The sequence below is a fragment of the Periophthalmus magnuspinnatus genome, chromosome 12, assembly GCF_009829125.3.
Source record: "Periophthalmus magnuspinnatus isolate fPerMag1 chromosome 12, fPerMag1.2.pri, whole genome shotgun sequence".
Taxonomy (NCBI): Eukaryota; Metazoa; Chordata; class Actinopteri; order Gobiiformes; family Gobiidae; genus Periophthalmus; species Periophthalmus magnuspinnatus.
The window spans coordinates 15,592,493-15,618,665 of NC_047137.1; the positions used below are offsets into that span (position 1 = coordinate 15,592,493).

The 26,173-nt window shown below is 39.4% G+C and overlaps 1 protein-coding gene across 1 annotated transcript in view; it reads left to right on the forward strand.

The window, feature by feature from the left end:
• col7a1l (collagen type VII alpha 1-like) overlaps window positions 1-26,173 on the forward strand; it is a 152,679-nt gene that overhangs the window by 67,022 nt on the left and 59,484 nt on the right. Inside the window, exons 44-74 of the mRNA XM_055225585.1 lie at window positions 802-873; window positions 948-1,007; window positions 1,080-1,115; window positions 2,078-2,158; window positions 3,864-3,899; window positions 3,979-4,023; window positions 4,100-4,171; window positions 5,344-5,379; window positions 5,635-5,661; window positions 6,465-6,503; window positions 6,588-6,659; window positions 8,277-8,315; window positions 8,393-8,446; window positions 8,546-8,578; window positions 9,879-9,944; window positions 10,095-10,139; window positions 10,241-10,276; window positions 10,852-10,878; window positions 10,953-11,024; window positions 13,039-13,101; window positions 13,306-13,323; window positions 13,992-14,027; window positions 14,133-14,162; window positions 14,750-14,785; window positions 14,869-15,003; window positions 17,686-17,757; window positions 18,012-18,176; window positions 20,334-20,435; window positions 22,508-22,552; window positions 24,606-24,671; window positions 24,959-25,015. Of these exons, the coding sequence (XP_055081560.1) occupies window positions 802-873; window positions 948-1,007; window positions 1,080-1,115; window positions 2,078-2,158; window positions 3,864-3,899; window positions 3,979-4,023; window positions 4,100-4,171; window positions 5,344-5,379; window positions 5,635-5,661; window positions 6,465-6,503; window positions 6,588-6,659; window positions 8,277-8,315; window positions 8,393-8,446; window positions 8,546-8,578; window positions 9,879-9,944; window positions 10,095-10,139; window positions 10,241-10,276; window positions 10,852-10,878; window positions 10,953-11,024; window positions 13,039-13,101; window positions 13,306-13,323; window positions 13,992-14,027; window positions 14,133-14,162; window positions 14,750-14,785; window positions 14,869-15,003; window positions 17,686-17,757; window positions 18,012-18,176; window positions 20,334-20,435; window positions 22,508-22,552; window positions 24,606-24,671; window positions 24,959-25,015 (1,773 nt within the window). The remainder of the gene's footprint in view (window positions 1-801; window positions 874-947; window positions 1,008-1,079; window positions 1,116-2,077; window positions 2,159-3,863; window positions 3,900-3,978; window positions 4,024-4,099; window positions 4,172-5,343; window positions 5,380-5,634; window positions 5,662-6,464; window positions 6,504-6,587; window positions 6,660-8,276; window positions 8,316-8,392; window positions 8,447-8,545; window positions 8,579-9,878; window positions 9,945-10,094; window positions 10,140-10,240; window positions 10,277-10,851; window positions 10,879-10,952; window positions 11,025-13,038; window positions 13,102-13,305; window positions 13,324-13,991; window positions 14,028-14,132; window positions 14,163-14,749; window positions 14,786-14,868; window positions 15,004-17,685; window positions 17,758-18,011; window positions 18,177-20,333; window positions 20,436-22,507; window positions 22,553-24,605; window positions 24,672-24,958; window positions 25,016-26,173) is intronic.

Genomic DNA, 26,173 nt, shown 5'->3' on the forward strand with positions numbered 1-26,173 from the left:
GTGAAGGTGTATGGAGTTTAAAAACACAGTGGAGCACTTCCTGTACATTTGTCCCTCACTATATCGCGGTTCATCTTTCGCGGTCTCGCTGTTTCGTGCATTGTGTTCTTTGTCCTGATTGGCTGTTGGACTGTAGACCATTGTCCATCAGTCTCCTCCGTGCCGTGTCTCCTGTCCAGTACAGAATGTGTTCAGACAAATTTACATAAACGTTGGATCGCGGTGTGACTCTGAAGTGCTGTACGTTTGCAATTTGTTTTCTCCCCGACAAAACCCACAATGTCGATGAAACGTTCTGCACCGACAAAGACGCCTACGAAGGTTTGAACTTTGAGAGTTTAAACGAGAGAGAAATGTGAGAAAATGTTAACGCCTGTGTGAGAAAAGTGTATAAAGTGTGTGGTGAGGGGTTTTACAGACAAAAACATAGAGAAGAATCGTAAAAAATAAAGCTGATACTTCGCCGATTTCGCCTATTGCGGATTATTTTTTAGAAAAACTCAACCTAAATGTGCCGAGTTTGTGCGTTAAACATGTGTGAATGAAACAAAACACAACTCTGACAACACTTTACAACAACTGCACCTTAATTAATCTTGAATAATTCGTCCATGTTTGATCTTTAACCGTTTATTTTAAAGACGCCATGTTGCAGATTAATCCCTATCCCAGAAACTATTTATTTTTACGTTTTGTCGGTGAAGTGTCTTGCCCAAGAACACAACTCCAGCTGTTATCAGACCCCCATCGTGTCCATTGTTTAATATTAAGGGATGTTTAATTTAATTTTGTTTTTTTCAGGGCGATATCGGTCCAGTTGGTCCCACAGGTCCACAGGGAATCAAAGGTGAACAAGGAGACAAGGGGACCAAAGTACGCAGCACAAGAGTCACTTTATCACGACAATATTGTTACGTTTTCTTAGATTTACGCGTTTTCTGACACAGGGCAGTCCCGGGTTTGGGATTCCAGGTCAGCGTGGACCAAAAGGAGAAAATGGAGAGAGAGTGAGTGATGGATTTTAAATAAAAATAGAAGCGTTTTTTACGATAACTTTAATTATGTTTGATTGTTTTCAGGGGAATGTGGGATTATCGGGGAAACCTGGTCCAAAGGTAAGTGCGGTGCTGGAAGGTAACGCAGTAAAAGTAGTGAAATATTGTACTTAATTCGACTTTTTACAGTGGGGACTTTTACTTTTACTTCAGTACATTTGAGAGCAGTATGTGTACTTTCTACTCGACTACGTTTTTGAACAGGATTGAAAAGTAAAAAGTACTTTTCATATGATTTGAGGGAGTATTTTTACCGTGTTCGTGGAAACTTCCTGACTGAAGTTTAGAAGTTCAAGCTTCAGGTTTGAGCAAAGAAAAATAAACACGTAAAATTCATGAGAAAAATTAAGAAAATGATTTGTATTTCTACTGTTGAACAAAATATTTCTCATTTTCCGTAAATTTTGGACTATTGAGCGCAGCTGAATATAAGACGCACCAGCTAAATTAAAAATAAAAAAAGTTTTGTACATATATAAACCGCACCTGAATATAAGCCGCATGTTACAAATATCGTCATCTTTTTACATCAACTAAGTTCTTCCCGCTGCCGCCTCAACGTCGCACCATCGATTCTTTGACGTCAAACTTACGTGCGGTGGATCTATTTCCTTCGTTTTGACGCCAGATCCGTTGCCTTTAACTTAAAAGACGCAGAAAATAACAGTAAAAAATCAAAACTAGTGTATTCTCCAGCGCATAATCTTTACCCACGTCTGTCTCACGTTTGCGTTTACAGCTAGAGAGCCCCCCCCGGTGGTCGTAAAAATCTATAAATTAGCCGCACCGTTGTATAAACAGCAGGGTTCAAAGCGCGGAAAAAAAATAGCGGCTTATAGTCCGAAATTTAGGGTAGATGTGTTAGTTTCAGTGTCGTTATCTCGTCCTTCATAGACTTTTTTAGAAGAGCAGCCAGTCACAGCAAACCACAACTGTAAAACTACCGTTATCTGCGTCGTTAAAACTAAATAATTGTGTGTAACTCTCTGAAATCCTCCACTGAAGCCATGCTTACGTTTCAGGGGCAGGACGGCTCCAAAGGGGACAAAGGGAGCGTGGGGGCGCCGGGCAGTGCTGGAGAACCAGGATTAAGAGGTAAAGATGTAAGTAAATCCTGAATGGCTGTTGCTCATGATCCAAGTCGACATGTGATTGATTCTGTTTCATTTTTAACAGCGGAGAGAGGGTCAGTCGAGAGATTTAAAGCTCGTGTTGTTCACAGAAAAGAGATGATTTTCTGTGTAATTGTTCGGTTCAGCAGGTTCTTGAGGTTCTTGAGGTTCTTGAGGTTCTTTTTTGTTTCCCTCCTGTGTTTCTTAATTTCTTATGTTTTTTTCCCAGTTTTAATTCATAAGATGTTATTCCTATTTTCCAGGTATATTTTTGTTAGATCAAGTTAGTCGTCAGTTAAGAATTTTAATTTTTTTTTTAAAGTATTTTTTAAATTGTTTTGGTCCGTTCGTTTTGGTTTCGCGCCTCAGAGCCTTTAAATATCGTTGTCTCTGCTCACCGCTCTCCGCCCGTCTCCGTCATGCGCTCTGGGTCCGGTGCTGCCCCCTGCTGGCGTCTCCATGCCGGATCCGTAGCTTTACTTTCCTTCGCCTCTTTTTTTGTTTGTCCTGGTGAGTCTGGACGTCCTGTTTTCGTTCTTTATTTTGTGTAAGGGAAGTTTGGGTTGTTTTTTTTCGTTAGGCACCGTCCTTATTTTACGTGCACTGGCTCACTACGGTCTTTTTCCTTTGTTACTTTGTTTTTTTGGGGGGGGCACGGGGTCTGTTAAGGTTTGTTTTGTTTTTTTTTCCAACAGCTTTAAATACTTAAGAACCAGAAGTTACAAAAATAATAAACAGTTTTGAACCCCTTTTCCTGTTTTCTTCTTAAATATGTTTTGATCTACTCTTGCGTCTTAACAATATTGTAGTGTTCTGGTGTCAGGAAACGCGCCGAAGTTCTTCTAGTTGGTTATTTTCTGAACACAAAGGCGACCGTAGACCGTAAACCCACGCCAAAACACGAGCAAAACTACAGCACGATCAACGCACTCGAGCCAGTCTCCAAAAACAGACCAGTAACTGAGGAATCGAACCTTCAAATGGGTAAAGGAGGTGCTGGGAAAGAAACCCCAAACGTGTGACCTCGGAAAAGGACTGTGTTTAGGACTAGCGTAGTAGGACTAGTCGTATTTACAATGATGCAAAGCGATAGTGAACTGTCATTGAGACCATGGCACTTTCTCGACTAAAGTAAAAAAATCCGAGTGTCCTTGAACGCACCACGGATGGAGCAGAGCGCAGTGAAAACGCAAAGGTCTGCTGGTCCATGAATGCATCACTGGCGCAAGTCACGCAACAGCAAAGCGAACAAAAGAAACCGAAATAATTAAGGCCGGATTGACGGGATACGAAGTACAAATACTGATCACTGATTGGTTGAGGAGTGAGATGGGCTGATCACTGATTGGTTGAGACGGTCGCTGGGTAGAAAGTCCGAATAATAATGGGAAAAATAGTGAAAACGTAATGCCTAAACTAGGAATGTCATAAACAAATTAAAATAACGCAAATAATATGAATAAAATGACACTCTCGTTAACAAAATCAACTCGTCGGCATAGCAACCAAGTGTCACATACAAAAGCAGTTACGTAAACAACACACAAACACAAGAACAACAAAAGGTGTCAACTCTGGACTAAACATAAAATATCACATCGTTACTGTGCTGTATGTGAAATTTACCACACAAAGACAACTTTTACTGTACTTTACAATAATATGGGTATTTGTTTTACCTTTCTGTGTGTGTTAGGGCGCTCCGGGAGTGAAAGGAGATCCAGGAGTAAAGGTAGAGATTTTAAACGGATGTTATTACGATAATGTTTTGAATTTAAAGTCTGATCAGTGGATTTATTTTCATTGTACAGGGAGATGTAGGGCCGGCTGGAGAGTCCGGTGACAGAGGCATTAGGGTAAGTCTGCTCTTTAATACTCCAAATAAAAGCGTATGTTTTGTCTAACCTGTTGATTTCTGCCTTTCTGATTTAGGGGCCTCTTGGTTTGCCAGGACGACCAGGAGACCAAGGCGAGAAAGGAGACTCTGGGACATCTGGCGACCCTGTAAGTTTATGTTTTCTTCTTTATATTTTCATTGCCACTTTATAGCAAATAATAGGGATTTACATGAAGACTTTAGTGAGCTTTAATCCATGTTATAATGCTGTTACCTCCTCAAAAACAGACCTGGAGTTGTGTTTTGTTTCATTGAGTAACTCTTTATTATCAGTCCGTCTACATCTCCAAAGCTCAAAATGCTCTGTTCCACCTTGTGATGTCATGAAGTGGTAATTTTGAAGTTCACAACTACATTTTATCTTTCGCTCAGTACGGATTGGACATTCCAGGAGCTGAAATGATCCAAATGATTCTAGAAATGAAGGTGTGTGGAGTTTAAAAACACACCGGAGCACTTCCTGTATCACCACATGATGACATCACAAAGTGGAACAGAGTGTTTTCTGTTTGAGAGAAGAACTCAGACTAAATATGCAGGATTTGTGCGTTAAACATGTGTGAATGAAACAAAAAAAAACACAACTCGAGGTCTGTTTGTGACGAGGAAACGACTTTATAACATAGATCAGAAAATTTATCCCATTTTAGTCCAGATGTAGACCTGGTTTAGTCCTGGTTTAGTCCTGGTTTAGTCCTGGTTTAGTCCTGGTTTAGTCCTGGTTTAAGTCCTGGTTAGTCCTGGTTTAAGTCCTGGTTTAGTCCTGGTTTAAGTCCTGGTTTAGTCCTGCTTTAGTCCTGGTTTAGTCCTGGTTTAGTCCTGGTTTAGTCCTGGTTTAAGTCCTGGTTTAGTCCTGCTTTAGTCCTGGTTTAGTCCTGGTTTAAGTCCTGGTTTAGTCCTGCTTTAGTCCTGGTTTAGTCCTGGTTTAAGTCCTGGTTTAGTCCTGGTTTAAGTCCTGGTTTAGTCCTGGTTTAAGTCCTGGTTTAAGTCCTGGTTTAGTCCTGGTTTAGTCCTGGTTTAAGTCCTGGTTTAGTCCTGGTTTAGTCCTGGTTTAAGTCCTGGTTTAGTCCTGGTTTAGTCCTGGTTTAGTCCTGGTTTAGTCCTGGTTTAGTCCTGGTTTAGTCCTAGTTTTAGTCCCAACCTTATTGACAATCACATTACATTAATAATCTAATGTAATGATCTAACACCAACATAAGACAACAAAATCGTTCAAGTTTCTTTATTCTATTTTCATTTTTAACTATCTGCAGTGACACTTCCTTTCTCTGTGTCGCAGGGTACGGATGGGGCCAAGGGACAAAAAGGCGAGCCCGTATGTTTGTTTCGTTGTTCCTTTGGTTGAATAATTGTCTTATTAATATGTATCTGCGATCGTGCTGCGTGTTATACCCCTGTGACCACATGATTTCAGATACTTTTGTTCCCTCGTGATTGTGTTTTCTCTCCCTCACTGACCCGTCTCAGCGCAGATATCAACTGTTTTAGCCGGGACACATTCATATGATAAATGATTGCATTGTGTTTTTCATGTTTTTTGTCTTTTTTTTCTGCGGCTGTGGTCACAAAGGGAAAACCTGGACCTCCTGGACATCAAGTAAGAACCACACCACAGATAAACACACGACTGAGCCATGCAAAATGTACAGGAACGAGTTCAAATTGGGATATGATCACATTAAATTACAGATTGGGGCGTCAAAAACACGTTGGACGACGACTAGTTGGACAACTCTGGTTGGACGGGTCTAGTTGGTTGGACGGCTCTAGTTAGTTGGACGGTTGTAGTTGGACGGCTCTACTTGGTTGGACGGCTGTAGTTGGACGGCTTTAGTTAGTTGGACGGCTCTAGTTAGTTGAACGGCTCGAGTTGGTTGGACGGCTGTAGTTGGACTTCTCTAGTTGGACGCCTCTAGTTGAACACTAGTTGCCGCAAGTTTGTACGTCTTTTTTTCTACTATTTCCAGATAATGATGTCGCTAAATCACTGCAGCGTCGTCTCTGATTGTTCTAAAGTTCAGCTTTTTCAACTCTGACGGGAACTCTTAAGGGAAAAAAATAAATAAATAATGCAATATAATAATAACAATAATAATAATAATAATAATAATAATAATAATAATAATAATAATAATAATAATAATAATAATAATAATAATAATAATTATTATTATTATTATTATTATTATTATTATTATTATTATTATTTTATTTTATTTTTTTATTATTATTTGGAGGGTTCAGGTCCATTATTTTAAATACTCAAGCTTCTTCTTTTGTGACTTTTACACTTTTGAAATATCCTTGCGTCAGACTGCTGTGTTTTTGCACCTGTCCATGTTCTATTAAATAAATAAAAGTACTTGAGTATTACACATCACTGACACTCTTTGTATTTAGATTGTTGCCGATAACAACATTTTGACCCGAGTGATTAAGGTACATTAAAAATATCTTCTCAAACACAAATTGCACAGTGTTTTTATATTCTAATAGGTCTTATGTTCTGCTCTTTTACTCCAGGGTGAACAAGGAGAGCCTGGAGAGCCTGGAGAGCCCGGTGTACGAGGGGACACGGGGCCACCGGGGCCACGAGTGAGTAACGCTTTTAATGTCGGACAATGAGCCTGACCCTCGGCTCCATTTTAGGTCGTACTCCACATGCATTTACACTTCTGTTCTCTCTGTTCCTCTTTAAAAAGTCTTTTGATTTAGACAGTACTTTTACAGACTTTTCTTTTACACTGCATTAATCATTCTCTCCACACATGGTAATGAGGAGGTACGTCTATGGCCACAGTTGCCCTGGGGCGAACTGACGAGGCGGCCAATCTGTGCCGTTAGTGACACCAAACCTCACACACACTTCTACTCTGTGAAATATTTAGTGCGTCTGGTTTTGGCGGGGAAGTACATGTGGTAAATATTCAACTGTGGCGGCAGAAAACGCACATCTATACTGGAGCGTGAGTGTCGCCCCCTTCAGGACAGACTGATCCACTGATTCATTTAATCTGTCCATGTGCTGCACTGTAGATGATCCATAGTTACAAGTAATAAACACACTGAATGAAGTAAGTAATATGTAATTACTGTATTTTCTGGAGTATAAGTTGCACCAGCCAAAAAATGCATAATAATGAAGAAAAAAAAAACGATATTTCACATATAAATCGCATCTGAGTATAAGTCGCACCCTTGGACAAACTATGAAAAAAGTGTGACTCACTGTCCGGAAATACGGTAATAAACACTCCAAAGTAAGTAACATATAATATAAGCACTCTGAAGTAAATAATATATAAGTAACAAACACTCTGAAGTAAATAATATATAAGTAATAAACACTCTGAAGTAAGTAATATAAAAGTAACAAACACTCTGAAGTAAATAATATATAAGTAACAAACACTCTGAGCAACTGCTTTTATTTCCTCTGAAAGATTTTGTCGTCTTTTTACATCGACTAAGTTCTTCCTGCTGCCGCTTCCAACGTCGCACCATTGATTCTTTGACGCCAAACTTACGTGCGGCGGATCTATTTCCTTCTTTGACGCCAGATCCATTGCCTTTATCTTAAAAGATGCAGAAAATGACAGTTTAAAATCAATCAAATCTGTAATTTCTCCACTGTGGGACGACTAAAGCTTTATCTTATCTTAATCTTAGCTTTTTACATCAGTTAAGCAGCAGTTTGTGGAAAAAGTAGAGAAGAAAAGTACGAATTTCAGGACATAGGGCTGAGTTCTAGCACAATATTTTATTTAAAATGCAGAGACACTTTATGAGGTAACGGTTATGAAATCGCCTTTTTCTATGCAAGTGATTTGTGCTGCTTTTGTCCATCCAGGAAGCAACATAAAATAGCCAAGATTTGTTTTGAAATCTTAAATATAATGATTTTATCTATGTTTTAGTGAAATAAGTAAACAAATCTGCCATGTGCATATAAAAAAAACAATAAAAATTTAAATGAAAAATCCAGTTTAAGCCCAGAAATACCTGAAAACCCCCCTCTCCTCCCTGGCATTTAATACAAGCTAAACAGGATATCTTGTTGTTTTATTGTTCTTTTCCTCTGTATATATGTTTTTGTTGACTTTTATGTGAAGCGCTTTCAGCTGAAGTTGTTGTAAATGTGCGATGTAATTAAAATTAAACTGAATTAACAAAAATGATCATCTCTAAAGACTTTTGTCCTCGTCTCCGCAGGGTCCTGAAGGGAAGCCCGGTTTACCTGGTTCATCCGAGGTGCCCTGTCCCAACAGAATGTCTCATACAATTAATTTAACCATAAAACTTTTAAAGACGTGAGTTTGTTTTTACAGGGTGGAGGTGGGAAAGACGGGCTGGATGGTTTACCGGGAAAACCAGGACAAAAGGTAATAGATTTTTCTGTACTTATCTTTTTTTTGTTTTGTTACGTAAAGTTTTGTAAAAATCCCTGCGTAAATATTTTTAATTCATATTTCCAATTACAGGGTGAACCGGGACAAAAAGGTGATTCTGGGATGGTAAGTCTGACTTGGATCAAAATGACGCACTGTGACTTTCCTTAAGCGTTTGACACCTGCTCGTTTCCGTGGAGATGTTCTTGTTTTGCCTTGAATGTTCCACAGTATTTCACTAAACTAAACGTTCTTCTATGGACAGAGGCGTGTTAATGCCGCCGTGTTTTAGGTCAGATGATGCGTGTTTTTCGAGGTGTTTTTAATTGAATAAATGCAAAATAGATTCATGTAATGCCGTATTGGGGGACATTTTAGGCAAAGCAATACGGTCACACATAATGGTAAGTAGTCACGTTTTTATAAAGCTTTTTTCCAACTTCTAGGCACACAAAACGGTTTATATCAAGGAGCCAGTCACTTTTTCACACATATATTTATAAAAAAGTGTACACAGGCATTGGGGAAAGTGGGAGTGTCTTGCTCAAGGACACAACGGCAGTATTCATATTTAGGAGCTGGAATCGCACTGCCAACTTGTGGGTCAGTGCATATGACCCCACAGGTTGGTCCAGGCCCTGGACCCTCCCCTTAACTGGCCCCTCCCCTCACCTGGCCCCTCACCTCACCTGGCTCCTTCCCACATCCCCTTACCTGGCCCCTCCCCTTAACTGTCCCCTCCCACATCCCCTTACCTGGCCCCTCCCCTTACCTGGCTGTTAAAAAAGTAGTTTATTTACATACACGTGGCCCTTTGAGAGTGACCGTTTTGCTGATGTGGCCCTTTGTGAAAATGTGTTTGACGCCCCTGATCTATAGTATTTGCAAAATGTCTGCATAAATATTTATTTTACCTGGTTAACGGGACTTTTGCTCCTGAACCTCCGCACAGCGTCTGCAAATTGTAAGCTGTTGTCCGTGAGGCGTGGGCGGTGTTTGTCTTTAGCATAGTTCATGGTGGAGAATAGCTGCTCACAGACGTATGAGGATTCACAGATCGACAGGACTCCAAACGTAGATTTTTTTCATGTTTATGTCGGTGTCGGGGATGAAAAGCCGATAATGCGCGGCGTTTTGGCGGGTATACCGACTTCCTCGAGTGTGACGCTTATTTTGAGCGACCAAAAACAACAACATATCATTTTATTTTAATATTTTACGAGCACAATAATCTTCCAATTTAGAAGAACTAACGCAAATAAAATACACTTCAATTAAATACTTATAATTTATTTTCCCAAGACCGCCGGTTGTAGACGATAGAAAAGCTCTATATAAAAACACGACCATTCACCATGAGACATTTTCTTGTGTTAAATTAGCCGCTAAATTAACTCGCTTCTTTCTCGTGTGATATTTTGAGCAGAGAGGGGACAAAGGCGAGCAAGGCAAAGTTGGCATTGCTGGGATCCCCGGTTTACCAGGCACCCCCGTGAGTAACATGTGTTCGGTCCGCTTGTGGACTCTAATGAAACGATATACTTTCTAATCTTGGCGTGTACATAATTAAACCTGCTGCGTTCACGTTGATATTGTCCAAACTTCCAGACATCCGGTTTATTTTATGTGTGGTTCTCCGCAGGGGCGACCGGGCATTGACGGAAAGAGAGGCCTTCCCGGGAGTACTGTAAGCGCTATTTGGTTTTACAGCTAACCTCATTTGCTACGGCCAGCTGAGTTTAATAATTGCGTTGCTAAATTGTCCAACGTCTTTCATGTTTTTCACAGGGAGACGGAGGACAGAAAGGAGACGAAGGGAAAAAGGTAGAATTTGAATATTTAAAGGTGTTATATCACGCAGAATTAACTCTTGTGAGCGTTAAAATGTGTTGTAATGTTTTTAACTCGTCAAAAACGGACCTGGAGTTGCGTTTTGTTTCATTTACACATGAGTAATCCTGCGTTATTCGTCTGTCTGCATCTCCAAAGCTCAAAATGCTCCGTTCCACCTTGTGATGTCATGAAGTGGTAGTTTTTTTTTTTTTACAGCTACGTTTTACCTTTTCTTCAGTAGAAATCAGCAATTCTTGGGCTGAAATGATCCAAATGAAAGTAGTGAAGGTTTGTGGAGTTTAAAAACACAGCGGAGCACTTCCTGTATCACCACTTGATGACATCACAAGGTGGAACGGAGTGTTTTCAGTTTGAGAGAAGAACTCCGCTTAATTATGCAGAGTTTGTGTCTTGTGTGAATGAAACAAAACACAACTTCATGTCTGTTTTTTAGGGAAACAACATTATAAAATAGATCAGAAAATTGTGTAATATGGAACCTTTAAGATGAATAAACACAGTCTATATTTAATTTAATAACAATTTTATCTGACGTTTTTCTTTAGGGAGAAAAGGGGGATTCTGGAGCTCATGTAAGAGCTTTTAAGGACAGATTTTGACAATATTTAGGGTAAGAATCAAAATCAATTTACTCTCTTTTCCATAGGGTCGAGACGGGAGCAAAGGTGAACCAGGAGCTCCGGGTTTACCTGGAAAACAAGTCCTCGTGACGGCAGATGTGAGACATGATTTATACGGTTTATTTAAAAGTCTATAAATACTCTTCATACATACACGAGCAGTCAGAGGTTTAGACACAACCTCTGCTTTAATGTTTTTTCCTTTATTTTTACTACTTTAGTCCTGGTTTAGTCCTGGTTTAGTCCCGTTTTAGTCCTGGTTTAGTCCTGTTTTAGTCCTGGTTTAGTCCTGGTTTAATCTCGTTTTAGTCCTGGTTTAGTCCTGGTTTAGTCCTGGTTCAGTCCTGGTTCAGTCCTGGTTCAGTCCTGTTTTAGTCCCAGTTTAGTCCCGGTTTAATCCCATTTTAGTCCCGGTTTAGTCCCGGTTTACTCTCGTTTTAGTCCTGGTTTAGTCCTGGTTTAGTCCTAGTTCAGTTCTGGTTTAGTCCCGAATTAGTCTTGGTTTAGTCCTAGTTTAGTCCTGGTTTAGTTCTAGTTTAGTCCTGGTTTAGTCCTAGTTTAGTCCTAGTTTAGTCCTGGTTTAGTTCTAGTTTAGTCCTGGTTTAGTCCTAGTTTAGTCCTGGTTTAGTCTTGGTTTAGTCCTAGTTTAGTCCTGGTTTAGTCCTAGTTTAGTCCTGGTTTAGTCTTGGTTTAGTCCCGTTTTAGTCCTGGTTTAGTCCTGTTTTAGTCCTGGTTTAGTCCTGGTTTAATCTCATTTTAGTCCTGGTTTAGTCCTGGTTTAGTCCTGGTTCAGTCCTGGTTCAGTCCTGGTTCAGTCCTGTTTTAGTCCCAGTTTAGTCCCGGTTTAATCCCATTTTAGTCCCGGTTTAGTCCCGGTTTACTCTCGTTTTAGTCCTGGTTTAGTCCTGGTTTAGTCCTAGTTCAGTTCTGGTTTAGTCCCGAATTAGTCTTGGTTTAGTCCTAGTTTAGTCCTGGTTTAGTTCTAGTTTAGTCCTGGTTTAGTCCTAGTTTAGTCCTAGTTTAGTCCTGGTTTAGTTCTAGTTTAGTCCTGGTTTAGTCCTAGTTTAGTCCTGGTTTAGTCTTGGTTTAGTCCTAGTTTAGTCCTGGTTTAGTCCTAGTTTAGTCCTGGTTTAGTCTTGGTTTAGTCCTGGTTTAGTCCTGGTTTAGTCCTGGTTTAATCTCATTTTAGTCCTGGTTTAGTCCTGGTTTAGTCCTGGTTCAGTCCTGGTTCAGTCCTGGTTCAGTCCTGTTTTAGTCCCAGTTTAGTCCCGGTTTAATCCCATTTTAGTCCCGGTTTAGTCCCGGTTTACTCTCGTTTTAGTCCTGGTTTAGTCCTGGTTTAGTCCTAGTTCAGTTCTGGTTTAGTCCCGAATTAGTCTTGGTTTAGTCCTAGTTTAGTCCTGGTTTAGTTCTAGTTTAGTCCTGGTTTAGTCCTAGTTTAGTCCTAGTTTAGTCCTGGTTTAGTTCTAGTTTAGTCCTGGTTTAGTCCTAGTTTAGTCCTGGTTTAGTCTTGGTTTAGTCCTAGTTTAGTCCTGGTTTAGTCCTAGTTTAGTCCTGGTTTAGTCTCGGTTTAGTCCTGGTTTAGTCCTGGTTTAGTCCTGGTTTAGTAAAACAAAGTAAATAACTTTACTATTTTATTTTATTCTATTCTATTTTTTTCTATTTCATTCTATTTTATTTAATTTTATTTTTATTTAATAGGCAGGTTCTCACACAAAAGTACTTCTTCTTAAACTTAAATGCACACACATGAAACACACTCAGCAGCTCCCCTAGGCCAGGTTACATGTCAGATCTGTGGAGAGCTGAGCTCACTCTAAGCATACACGTGATTTAGTGCATTTTTTTTATTGAACTCATGCACGAGAGATACGTTTAACGCCACATTCTTATCAAAACAACACATCTCCGTAGAGACAAGCAAAAGTCACATGGTCAATCTTTAATATACACAGATAAAGATAAAGATTCTTGCCAGTTTCTGTAAATGAAAATGAAACATAGTCCTAGCGCTAGCCTGTGGTGGAAAAAAAAATGGCGTCAAATCTCCTACACTATCACTACGCTCACATTTACGTTAAAAATAGTTCTAATTTTGTGTCCGTCCCTCAGGGCGCCACGGTCGACGAGCTACGCCAAGCCTTTCCGATACCGATGGGTCCTCCGGGTGCAACTGTGAGTGCTACGAGCTACTTAGCACATTCTGTCACATGGACTATTCAAAAATAGCATGTTTTAAGGTGTCGTTGTTTTATGTAGCGGGCGAGTGCGGCAGGTCATCAGTCAGCCGTGGTTTATTTATTCTGTTTTTATATATTTGAATGGTTATTGTTGTAAAATTATGCAGAAAATGCTCATGTGCGGTTTGTTTTTTTCCAGGGCGCTCCAGGAATGAAGGTAAACTGTTTTTGAATGCTCATGCTAGCTAGCTTGCTGTGTCTCAAAGTGTATGCTAACTGTTTATTTTATATTTTTTCGCTTTTAATAAAAATGTACTATTCAAGCTCAAATTCAAATTAATTAAAATAAAGACCACCCGATTTTTAAAATGTAGAATATTTCAGTTTGTGGTGTTGTTTTGACATTTATTATGCTTCAAAATTAGCATTAGCGTTAGCATTGAGACACAAACATGCCTCTTTCTAAACAAAGTGTCTCTGGTGAAGTATTAATTTTATTTGTGTCGTGTTTAACATGTTGTCAGTGACATCCATGCGCAGCTCCCTGTCCGCTGTCTGACCCTAACCCCGTAACCTCTGACCTCTAACCTCTAACCCACCCGCAGCTCCCTGTCCACTGCCTCATCTTTAAATATTTATTCATTTTCACGCAACTCGGTAAAAACCTCATAGAGATAAAACTGGACAGGAAGTAGAGACGCTAACAGTGAGGTTGCTAGCCGCTTTGGTTGCTATGATACTGTAGCCGCAGGTATCATAGCAACCAAAGAGCCAATCCAAAGCGAGGCCATATTACTGTTTATCTCAGGGCAAAAAAGCAGCTAACACTGAGAACTGATTTATAAAAAGTGTTTAAATGAGAATTAAATTTGTTTTGTGTTTTAGGGTGAAAAGGGAGAAATGGGCGTCAAAGGAGAAAGGGTTTGTTTATTATTTTACAAAATCTGCAAAGTTTAAATAAGTTAAAAAAAGAATGGAAGAAATACTATAACACACTGACATTGAGTTGTTCATGATTCATTACAGGGCGAAGCTGGAAAAGGCATTGAAATGAAGGTGAGCAAATAATAAATGAATAAATAAATAAGAGCAAATAAATAAATAAGAGCAAATAAATAAGAGCAAATAAATAAGAGCAAATAAATAAATAAGAGAAAATAAATAAATAAGAGAAAATAAATAAATAAATAAGAGCAAATAAATAAATAAGAGCAAATAAATAAGAGCAAATAAATAAATAAGAGAAAATAAATAAATAAATAAGAGCAAATAAATAAATAAATAAATAAGAGCAAATAAATAAATAAGAGCAAATAAATAAATAAATAAGAGCAAATAAATACATAAATAAGAGCAAATAAATAAATAAGAGCAAATAAATAAATAAATAAGAGCAAATAAATAAATAAGAGTAAATAAATAAGAGAAAATAAATAAATAAATAAGAGCAAATAAATAAGAGCAAATAAATAAGAGCAAATAAATAAATAAATAAATAAGAGCAAATAAATACATAAATAAGAGCAAATAAATAAATAAATAAGAGCAAATAAATAGAAAGTGAAAAATTTAATTAAAATATTGAAATAAAGATGCAAACAGTGTATGAAAGTGTGATTTTTTTAATTATTTGCCTTTTTCAGGACATAGAGGAGATGTTTGACGCCTATGGGATACGGGTACGTTCCAATCGTTTAAGAGAACAGTTTATTTTGCGTCTCTTGACAGTGTTAAGTCTAATCTTTCATATATTTATTTTTAGCTGCCGTTGTTGAAAGCGTTGATCGACAGGCTGCTTCAGGACGGCATCGAGGAGCTGCTCCACGTCCTCGGAAACGCCAAGAAAAACAAAGAAAAGTCCGACGGCCATACGTCCAACATCATCACCGAGTTCACCGTATGTTTGTAACGCTAAACACGCACTCTGTAACTTTTCTGATGAGGGGTTTCCATGGTGATGTTATAGCTTTGGCTTGAACGTTCCACAGTATGGCATTAAACTGACTTATCCATCTTGCGTTTATTCAGTTTATACAGTTGTTTTTTATTGAAGATCTGATTTGTATTTTCACGTTAAGTTTAAAGCCATACTGCGGAAGATTCTACACAAGGCAACAACATCTCCATGGAGACAAGCAGCTGGAAAAGTTACACAGTCCATCTTTACATAAGTTGAACAGGTGGTTACACAGTGGAATTGGGTAGTAAAGTAGATAAAAATCAGTCATCTGTATCTAAATATGGTCTTAAAATCAAATATTGTCTAAAAATATTGTGAAAAATGATTTGACTTCAGTTCGTTTGAGGCGACGGAGAAGAGTTTTTGTGTTTTTAGATGTTCCACTGATCACAGAGACATTTACTCTGAACAAAGTGTGAGCCCCTGCAGCTGTTAAACCACATCTATTCTGCAAAATCGACTTTTCACAACTTTTAATCACGTTATATTTGTTTCGCCTCGACGTTTACTCACCTGAAGTTGTTTTTGGAGTGATTAATTTGAAGACGCCATTTTGTCGATCGATCCTCTTTTTCACCTCCACATGTGACGTACATACTTCGATTTTATTTTCTTAATCGGTGATACTCGTAGGATTTAGCAGCGTTGTGTAGTCATTTTGGTACAAATAAAAATGTGACGTGCAGCTGTCCGTAGGGGGCGCCGACAACTCCACGCCGCTTTGTTATTGTGACGTTTACGGCGACGTCGGCTCCCATTGGACACTGCACTTTTCTAACGCACAAGTCAGAGGATTTGTTTCTTTTTTTTGAGTCGTCTATGGGGCGACAGTGGCTCAGTGGTTAGAGCGTTGGTCCCACAACCCAAAGGTCAGAGGATCGAGTCCCGCTCAGACCAAGTTCTGTCGTTGTGTCCTTAGGCAAGACACTTCACCCACATTGTCTAGTATGAAAGTGGAGTGTGCGCGAATAATTGGTGGAGGTCGGAGGGGCAGATCGGCAGCCTACATATTCAAAATATTTTGTTTATTTGTTTATTTCCATGGCAACAGTCCTAATTTTACATCGTTTAAAGTCACACAAAATGGACTCGTGAGCTTTTTTTAGTTTTTTGGTATTTCTTTATTTTCAGTGGTGTATAATTACAGGTTTAATTATTAGACCAAAGAAAGGATAATGAGAGAAAGAGAAAGAGGGAGAAGTGGAGAGAAAGAGAGAGGAGAGAGAGGGTGAGAAAGGAAGAGGAGGGAGAGAGAGGGAGAGAGGGATGGAAGGGGACAGAGGGAGAAAGAGGAAAGAAGGGATAATGAGAGAAAGAAAGGGAGAAAGCGAGAGAGGGAGGAATGGAGAGAAAGAGAGAGGAGAGAGAGGGTGAGAAAGGGAGAGGAGGGGGAGAGAGGGAGAAAGAGAGAGAGCACAGAGAGAAAGGGATGGAAGGAGACAGAGGGAGAAAGGGGAAAGATGGGATAATGAGAGAAAGAGAAAGAGAGAGGGAGGAATGGAGAGAAAGGGAGAAAGAGAGAGGAGAGAGAGGGTGAGAAAGGGAGAGGAGGGGGAGAGGGAGAAAGAGAGAGAGCACAGAGAGAGAGGGATGGAAGGAGACAGAGGGAGAAAGGGGAAAGAAGGAATAATGAGAGAAAGAGAGAAAGAAAGGGAGAAAGAGAGAGAGGGGGGAATGGAGAGAAAGGGAGAAAGAGAGAGAGCACAGAGAGAAAGGGATGGAAGGGATAATGAGAGAAAGAAAGGGAGAAATAGAAAGAGAGGGAGAAATGGTGAAAAAGAGAGGAGAGAGGGTGAGAAAGAGGGAGAGAGAGAGAAAGAGAGAGCAGAGAGGGATGAAGGAGACAGAGGGAGAAAGAGGAAAGGAGGGATAATATAGAGGAAGAGAAAGGGGGGTTAATAAAAAGATAGATAAGGAAGACAGTAGCTAATAAAAGAGGAGAAAAAGACAGGAAGGACAGAAAGAAAATTAAGGACTGAAATGATCCAAATGATTCTAGAAATGAAGGTGTGTGGAGTTTAAAAACACAGTGGAGCACTTCCTGTATCACCACATGATGACATCACAAGGTGGAACAGAACTCAGCCTAAATCTGCAGGTTTGTGCGTTAAACATGTGTGAATGAAACAAAAAACACAACTCCAGGTCTGTTTGTGACGAGGAAACAACATTAGAACAGATCAGAAAACAGCGTCACACTTCCCCTTTAAAACCCACAGTCAGTTTGCCTTTAGTTTTACGTTGAGTCATATTTAAACGGAAGACATTTCGAGAGCCGCTGTCCTCAATCCACAAACATCGAACGCTGCTCTTAGCGACGCCGGCGCTCGTGAACCACCCCCCGTCTCCTGACACAGTGAGAACAGATCCTCTTAAGGTAATACGCGCTGACAAAAACGATATCGAACTTCACGCCAGTTTTAGGCGATAACACCGGTAATTTCAGAGCCGCTGACCGTAAACCAGACCAAAACAACAGAGTTCTGACACTTTAAAAGCCAATTTTACATCTCAAATCTTAAATTGTGTCTCTTAAAATGTTATGACACGTCGACCTAAACTATTCCCGCTGGAAACGATTCTTAAATATTGTTTGTTATTCCTGTTTCCTTTTTTAAGAGTTCGTTGAAGTTTCCAGACCAGGCGTTGTCTGAACTGGCAGATCCTGCTTTTGACAGAGATCTAGAGTCTGTAAGTACAACTCCTCGCTACTACTTTATATTAACTAAACATAATTAAGCTTAATAAACCATGATTAAGAATGAATATAGCTTTGTAACTACTTAATTAAGGCATCCAACTTGTCTTTTTCCCCGATATTGACTGTGATACTGTAGCTTTAAAACAAAAATTTCCTTAAAACAAAACAAAAATAAGACAAAACTGATCCAAATGTGTTAATTATCTCTCAACTAACTACGGAACTACTTTTATTTCATGCACAGGACCTTTTGAATGGAACAGCTGAAGGACCAACGTTATGGACCCTGAACGGAGAAGAGCAGAGCACGTCTCACGGAAAGTTTAAAGAACCCGGGAAAAGTGAAAACTCTTCAGTGAAATCAAACTGGACGGTTACTAACTCCACCAGCGACACAACGGCCAATAAGGTGTTTAGATTTAAAAGTGGATGTGATCATGTTTGTCTAATTCTGACTTAGTTTTATAGTTTTACATCAGACAAGTGGCAGTAAGAAGAGAGTTTTAAAACCGAATACAGTGGTCTCTCGTTTATCGCGGGGGTTACGTTCTAAAAATAACCCGCAACAGGCGAAATCTGGGAAGTATCACCTTTATTTTTGCAGTTATTCTCTATGTTTTTGTCTGTAAAACCCCTCACCACACACTTTATACACTTTTCTCACACAGGCGTTAACATTTTCTCACATTTCTCTCTCGTTTAAACTCTCTCAAAGCTCAAACCTTCGTAGGCGTCTTTGTCGGTGCAGAACGTTTCATTGACATTGTGGGTTTTGTCGGGGAGAAAACTTGTAAAATAACCCACAATAGACGAAATCCGCCAAGTATCAGCTTTATTTTTTACAATTATTACCGTATTTTCCGGAGTATAAGACGCACCAGCCAAAAAATGCATAATAATGAAGAAAAAAAACATATTTCACAATCATATCTGAGTGCGATTTATAGTCCGGGAAATACGGTTTATATGTTTTTATCTGTAAAACCCCTCACCACACACTTTATACACTTTTCTCACACAGGCGTTAACATTTTCTCACATTTCTCTCTCGTTTAAACTCTCTCAAAGTTCAAACCTTCGTAGGCGTCTTTGTCGGTGCAGAACGTTTCATCGACATTGTGGGTTTTGTCGGGGAGAAAACAAATCGCAAACGTACAGCACTTCAGAGTCACACTGCGATACAACGTTTATGTAAATTTGTCTGAACACATTCTGTACTGGACAGGAGACACGGCACGGAGGAGACTGATGGACAATGGTCTACAGTCCAACAGCCAATCAGGACGCAGAACACAATGCACGATCAAATGCTGTAAAAAAAAAAAAAATCATTCAAAATTGCGCCAAAAAAATCTACGAAACAGCGAGGCCACGAAAGGTGAACTGCGATATAGCGAGGGACAACTGTACTTCAACATTCGTCATCAACACGATTTGTAAATTACTGGATCTGATATCGGCTTACGAATATCGATTCAGCCGATATATCTGTGTAATCCCTCCGTCGTCCAGGTCTGATCCACAGCAAAAGAAAGCAGAAGACGTTTCACTGCTCATCCAAGCCGCTTCTTCAATTCTGGTCACTGATTACCTCTGGACACTGCTTTATATCTGTCTGAAGGAGGCGCTAACCACACTGAAACCATAAACATCTATTTTTTTTGCAGTTTCTGTTTGTAGGCGAGGTCTGTTGTGCTATTTTAAGTGCGCACTGTGCCTGAATCCTGCTTAGCGTAATCATTCAAGCTCCTAATGAGTGATTTCTATTGCCCGATTGTTCTCTTTGTTTCATTGTTTTGCTTTGGGTCTGAGGATGGAGTTATAGATGATGTTCAAGCCCCTTATTCCTGTTCAAAAAAGGACTGTCATTCCTTACTAAAATTGCTTAGGCACAGTGCACACTTAGGGAAGCTCGACAGACCTACTCTACAAACAAAAATCTTCTTTCGCTCTTCAGCCGATATCCTGGTTGGACATATAAACTGAAGTATTAAAACTATTTACTAGTCACACTCGGCCCAGAAAATCCCATAATGTTTGAACTTTTATCTGTACAAAGCTGTTCTGTAGTTACTCAAGAGATAAATAGCAGCTACATAACACATTTGGAATCAATTTAGTCTTGATTTAAGGAAATAAATGCAGTTTTTGCTCTGGTATCGGTTGATATTGGGAGTCGGCAGATACTTAAATCCGTAGTATCAGAATCAGTATCGGTAACCCAAAATGCAGAGCAAGAGTTTAAACCTTCAAATGACGAAATAAAGGTGTATTTTTATTAATCCAGTTGTAACTATTGTGCAATTTAGACAAGTTTTGACCCTAGTTTACATTACGGTTGCTAGGTAACAGTTATGTTACATGTCCAACCAGGAAGTAAAATTATAAACCTAAACAAAATAAAGAAAACTACAAGAAATAGGCAAGATTTTTAGTCAAATCTTAAATATAATGTTGTTTATGTGTTTGCGTAATGGTGGTCTAACCTGTCGCGTGCACTTTAATTACACTTTAAGTATCATTCTTATGTAATTTATGTTTATGTTTTGTTTATTGTTGATTACAGACAGTTTTAAAGTCGTCAGATCCGGCTGTTGAGACTCTGATCTTGAGTCATGAAGATTTACAAAAGAAAAACTCAGGACATAAAAAGAAAACCCGTGGGAAGGTAACGCCGCAGTGTGAACACGCAAACAAGCAATCAGATTTCAGATTAGTTTATTTATACGTTAACAAATGTAATTCCACATAAACGTAAGTGCATGATATCTTTTTAACAATTTATTAAAAGAAAAATAAGTCCTGAACTCCTGCCTTTTATATATTTGACTGTTCACTTTCTGATATGCCAAAGAAGCGACATATACCCGTAGTACACGAAACACAAAACACAAAATGATACCAAATGTTCAGATTTTGATTTATATTTTTAAACGCTGCATTAGCTGAAACCACAAACTGTATTTATAAATCAGGGGAGCCCAAACTCTTTTCACTGAGGGCCATATCTTGAAAAATATTCGACACGAAGGGCCACAAACCGGTGTCAATACAGTGGATACTTCCGATAGTACATTTAACATACTTTAAATAAGGCTTGAAATATTATTATTAGGTCTGTATAACAACGCAGTGTGATGTTATAGGTTATATCGGTAGGATTATTCAAATTTGCCATAAAAAATACTGATTATGATCAATAAGGCAATAAGTTTGGACACCCCTGATATAAACGGACATAGCTAACCTGCTAGCCTCCACGTTCCAAATAGGAAGTGATCATAGGTGCGCTTCCGGCTCCATCGAACGACTTCAATTCCCTTTCGTATTAACCCGCTCTACATGATCCTGGGGTTTTTATTTCACTATTGTGTCGGTAAATCAAGACATGAACGTCAACAACAGACAAATCAGGCGACTTCTTTCCCCGAGGTCGCTCCCACTAGCGTTAGCAACAGGTTTGATTGACAGTGTTGCTAAGGAAGGAGTGTTAGATTCAACAGCCTCGCTCTGGATTGGCTCTTTAGTTGCTATGATTGTTGTAATGGCGGGCAGATCGGACCAAAAAAATGCAGAACTCCAGGGAATGTTTACAGTGTTTAGTGACAAAATAGTAGAGTAACAAGGGTTGATCTGGCGGTGAGCAGGAGGCGAGGTGCGGGCCAGGATCCAAGAGCGGAACGTGGAGCGCAGCGGAGACGACGATGCGAGCAGCACCAGGGCAGGGAGCAGAGTGCGAGCCAGGGTCCGGGGTCGTGGAGTGCAGGGACGTAGACAAGACAAGACAGTACCAGGGCTGGGAAGCTGGGTCGGAAAGCAGGGTCGGAGCAGAGCCGGGAGCGCTGGAACTGGGATGGTCCAGGAAGCAGGATGTTGACACGCGTACGATCTGGCCCCGAGTGTCTGGTCCTGGCTCCTCTTATCCACACGGCAGGTGGCGATGATTGCGCTGATGGGATTCAGGCGCGCGCGGGAGGAGCCAGGAACTCCGCCCAGCTCCCCGACTCAGACAGGTGAGGGAAGGAACGGGGCAGGAGAGAAAATAGGGAACAGGAACAGTGCGGATCGTGACAGTGATGCTTGTGGAAGGAATCCCTAATACGCAACTTGGCTCCAAATCCATCTGTATAACTGCTTTAGCCTCGATGAGCTTCATTTGACCGGAGCAGAACGCTGTGGGTGACGTCACGCTCACTTTGTCCACTTCTTTATACAGTCTATTTCTGAAGCATTTTGCTGAAGCACATCCTTTTATTGTCCAGTATCTCTCTCTTATTCATTGAAGCCTGAAGCAGCTTTCACCAATTCGTCCACATTTCTAATAAAAATACTGAAGGCAGGAGTTCAGTCTAAATGATTTTAAATATTTTGCTATAACCTAAATCAGTGGTTTTCAAACGTGAAGTAACGTCAAGATTCCAGGTCCAAACTAGAGCTAAACCAGGTCTGCAGAAGAAAATAAACCATAACCAACGACTGGCCAAAAGTTTAGCTTAAAGTGCACGACATAACGTTCCTGGAGAGGGAGTTTGTCACCTTTTTGTGTCAGTTTATCTCAAAATAAAAATAAATACAAGAAAAACAAACGCCCCAGTACTGCAGTAGTTGAAAACCGCTGATCTAATTCAATTTAAACTCCACAAAAACACCTGGGTTTGTTTGGCGTTCGTTGTTACATGTGACGATACCTGAGCATGAGAAACTCTCACCTTGTCTCTCTGTGACTGAACCTTTAACCAGGGCAAAGGAAATAAAGGACGACATAAGAGGCAGAGACACCGCCTGGTAAATGTCCGTCAGTGTGGCTTTAAAATGGCCCGACAGAAACTCAACCTAAACCGTAAACACAACTAACTCCGCTTTAAGTTATAACGAATGCTTTGCTTCCATTAGGCTGGTGTATTAAGAGCTTAAACTGTGAAATAAACTACTTTAAACACATGATAACCTCACCATGATATATTTTAATGGATGTGTGCATGCGTTTGCTTGGAGCTGTTTTGTTTTTGTTTGTTTTAAATGGGCTGCGTTGTATGTGCTTGGCATTTTAAGCGTTTGGCAAAGCGTTTTGTTTTCTATAGTGATGCATTGATATACAGTTGAGACCAGGAGGTTACATAGACTATATAAAAAGACACATTTGGGTTTTTTTTTCTCACTGTCTGACATGAATTCAGACTAAACCTTTCTTGTTTTTGGTCAATTAGGATTAACAAAATTTTTTCTATTTGCTTTCATGTCTCTGGAAGCTTCTGGTAGTTTTATAGACAATATTTGAGTTAATTAAAGACTCACTTATTGATGGATTTGAAGCACACCTGAAACACACTGCGTCTTTGTGTAACGTCAAGGGAAAGTCTAAATAAATCAGCCAAAATATCAGGAAGAGAATTATGGATTTGCACAAGTTTGGTTCATCCTTGGTGCAATTTCCAGACGTCTGAAGGTGCCACGTTCATCTGTTCAAACAATTATACGTAATTAAAAACGGCGTGGGAATGTCCAGACGTCACACCGCTCAGGAAGTAGACGGGTTCTGTGTCCCAGAGATAAACGTGCTTTGGTCTGAAATGTGCCGATCAACCCAAGAACAAAAGCAGAAGACCTCGTGAAGATGCTGCTGAAGCTGGTTAGCCATTACTCCAAAAGAAACATAAAAAAGCCAGATTCCAGTTTGCAAATCCACACAGAGACAAAGACCTTCAGTTTTGGAGACACGTCCTGTGTTCTGATGAAACTAAAATTGAACTGTTTGGCCATAATGAGCTTCGTTACGTTTGGAGGAAAAAGAGGGAAGCTTGTAAGTCTGAGAAAAACATCCCAACTGTGAAATACGGGGGGTTATGTCATTATGTCGTGGGGTTGTTTTGCTGCACTTCACTAAATAGAAGCATCAGGAGGAAAGAACATTCTGTGGAAACACTGAAGCAACATCTCAAAATATCAGCCAGGAAGTTAAAGTTTGGGCCTAAATGGGTTTTCCAAATGGACAATGACCTGAAGCTACAGACAAAGTGGTGACAAAGTGGCTTAAGGGTAACAAAGTCAATCTTAATCCTATTGAAAATGTATGATCTGAAATGACATGTGTGAGCAAGACGCCCACAAACTTGGCTCAGTTACACTAGTTCTTTAAGGAGGAATGGGACAAAACCTCTGCCAACTATTGTGAGAAGTTTGAGGAAGGAAATCTAAAATATTTGACCCAAATCACACAGTTTAAAGGCAAATGATAACAAATACAAATGAAATATATGTAAACTTCTGACTGTGAAGGAAGTCATGAAAAATTGTCTTTAAAAAATCCTTCTCTCATTTTTCTGGCATTTAGCAAATAGAAATAATTTTGGTAACCCTAATTGACCTAAAACAGGAAATGTTTATTCTGATTTCATGTCAGACAATTAGAAAAAAAATGTGTCTTTTTATATAGTCAATGTAAACTTCTGTTTTCAGCTGTATATTGACAAATACTTAAAGGTCCTATATTACGCAAAACTGACTCTTATAAGGTTTAAGTCATGTTATAATGTTGTTACCTCCTCAAAAACACACCAAGAGTCGTCTTTTGTTTCATTCACACACTTTATTATTAGTCTGCAGCACTTCCTGTATCACCACATGACATCACAAGGTGGAACAGAGTGTTTTCAGTTTGAGAAAATAACTAATTAAAGCCTAAATACGCAGGGTTTGTGTGTTAAACATGTGTAAATGAAACAAAACGCAACTCCAGGTCTGTTTTTAATGAGAAAACAACATTATAACAGATTAAAAAAACTGCGTAATATCGGGCCTTTTAATGACATTGTGTAATTATGTCACGTCTCTTTAATAGAGTGACACTGACGATGAGGGGGAGGAGCCTGATGAGCTGTACGCCGCAGGAGAGTACAGTTATGAGGTAAGCGGCCAAAAAACGACACGGCTAATTCATAAAGAGTAAAAAAGAGCGTCGGATATAATGATGTAGTTGTTGAGGTTGTTAGACTTGGACACACTCGTCACTACGGGGGTCGGTCGCTAACAAGAAAACTGTCAAACTCTCACCAACTCATATTACGCTCGAGTGTCTGACGAGTAATTGGACTGTGCCCACACTTGCACCTCTGATTAATGACACGCCCACTTTCCCCATTAACCCGCCGCCGCCATCGCACAAAACTACAATCATTATGTTCTCTTTAATAGGAGCCCTTATTCCCAGATGAGGCTTTTGTTTCTCGCGACGGGGCCGAGGACGCGCAGGTAAAACGCACGATTAACACGCACTCGTTTCATCAAAGTTTTAAATATGGAGGAGCGTCTTTTTTATTTGAAATCTGCTTGGAGAAAACAAATGTTGGTGCACAAAACTGAGGAGGAATGTATGTTTAAATGTGGTTTATTTTATATAAATCTGTGAATATCTGTTTGTAAAAATGTATTTGTATTTAAGTACTATCCATCTATTTTGTTTATCTATTTTATTATAAATTAAATAAAGTTTTACATAGACATTTAAAATTATTTCCTCACCCCCAACCACTCACGTCTAATTCAAAATTTAGGCTATTAATGCAATATGTCATTTAATATTTTACTTACATGAAATAACCAATAATATGTGATCAACTAAAGTAAAACTGAATGTGAAAATGAAGCAAAATGTCTCAAATAAACACTGTTCTCTCTGTTTTCTTTCATTCTCTAAAGCTGCACTATGTAACTTTTCTGTTTGGGGGTATTGAGCTCAACAGACCCGCCCACTTCATTTTCCCATAAACCTTTCGAAAAATTCAAATATTAAGAGTTCAAAGGCATTGTAGAGGCTAACCAGCTACATGCTAACCAGCTACATGCTAACTAATCTCCATAAGGTGGTTGTTTTAAGTTTAATAACCACATTTAAAACACAATTTACATTTAGTTAACCAGCTTCATGCTAACCGGCTACATGCTAACCAGCTACATGCTAACTAATCTCTATAACATGGTTGTTTTAAGTCCAATAACCACATTTTGTTGTCAATAGTTACCACAGGGTTAACTCTGAGTGATATTTGAAACTTTTAATAACTTTTTTCAGAAAGTCTATTTGCCTGGAAACTTCCACAATATGGCATTAAGCTTTACAATGCATTTATTTAATTACAAATGTTTAATTGCTAGAAATACCTTAACAAACACTGCATTCTAACTGTAAGGTCGCCTCTCCACAGATCTGACCTGTACCTTGGCCCGGAGGCGTCACCCGCTCGTCTCCATTGATATGAATAAGTTTAATGCAACACTGTGGGACATTCCAGGCAAAACAGTAACATCTACATGGAGACAAGCTGGTGGCGACCCCTCCCTCAGAAAAGTTACACAGTGTTCCTTTAAATGAATAGATAGTTGTTCTTCTTTTCTAATCCGTTCTGAATA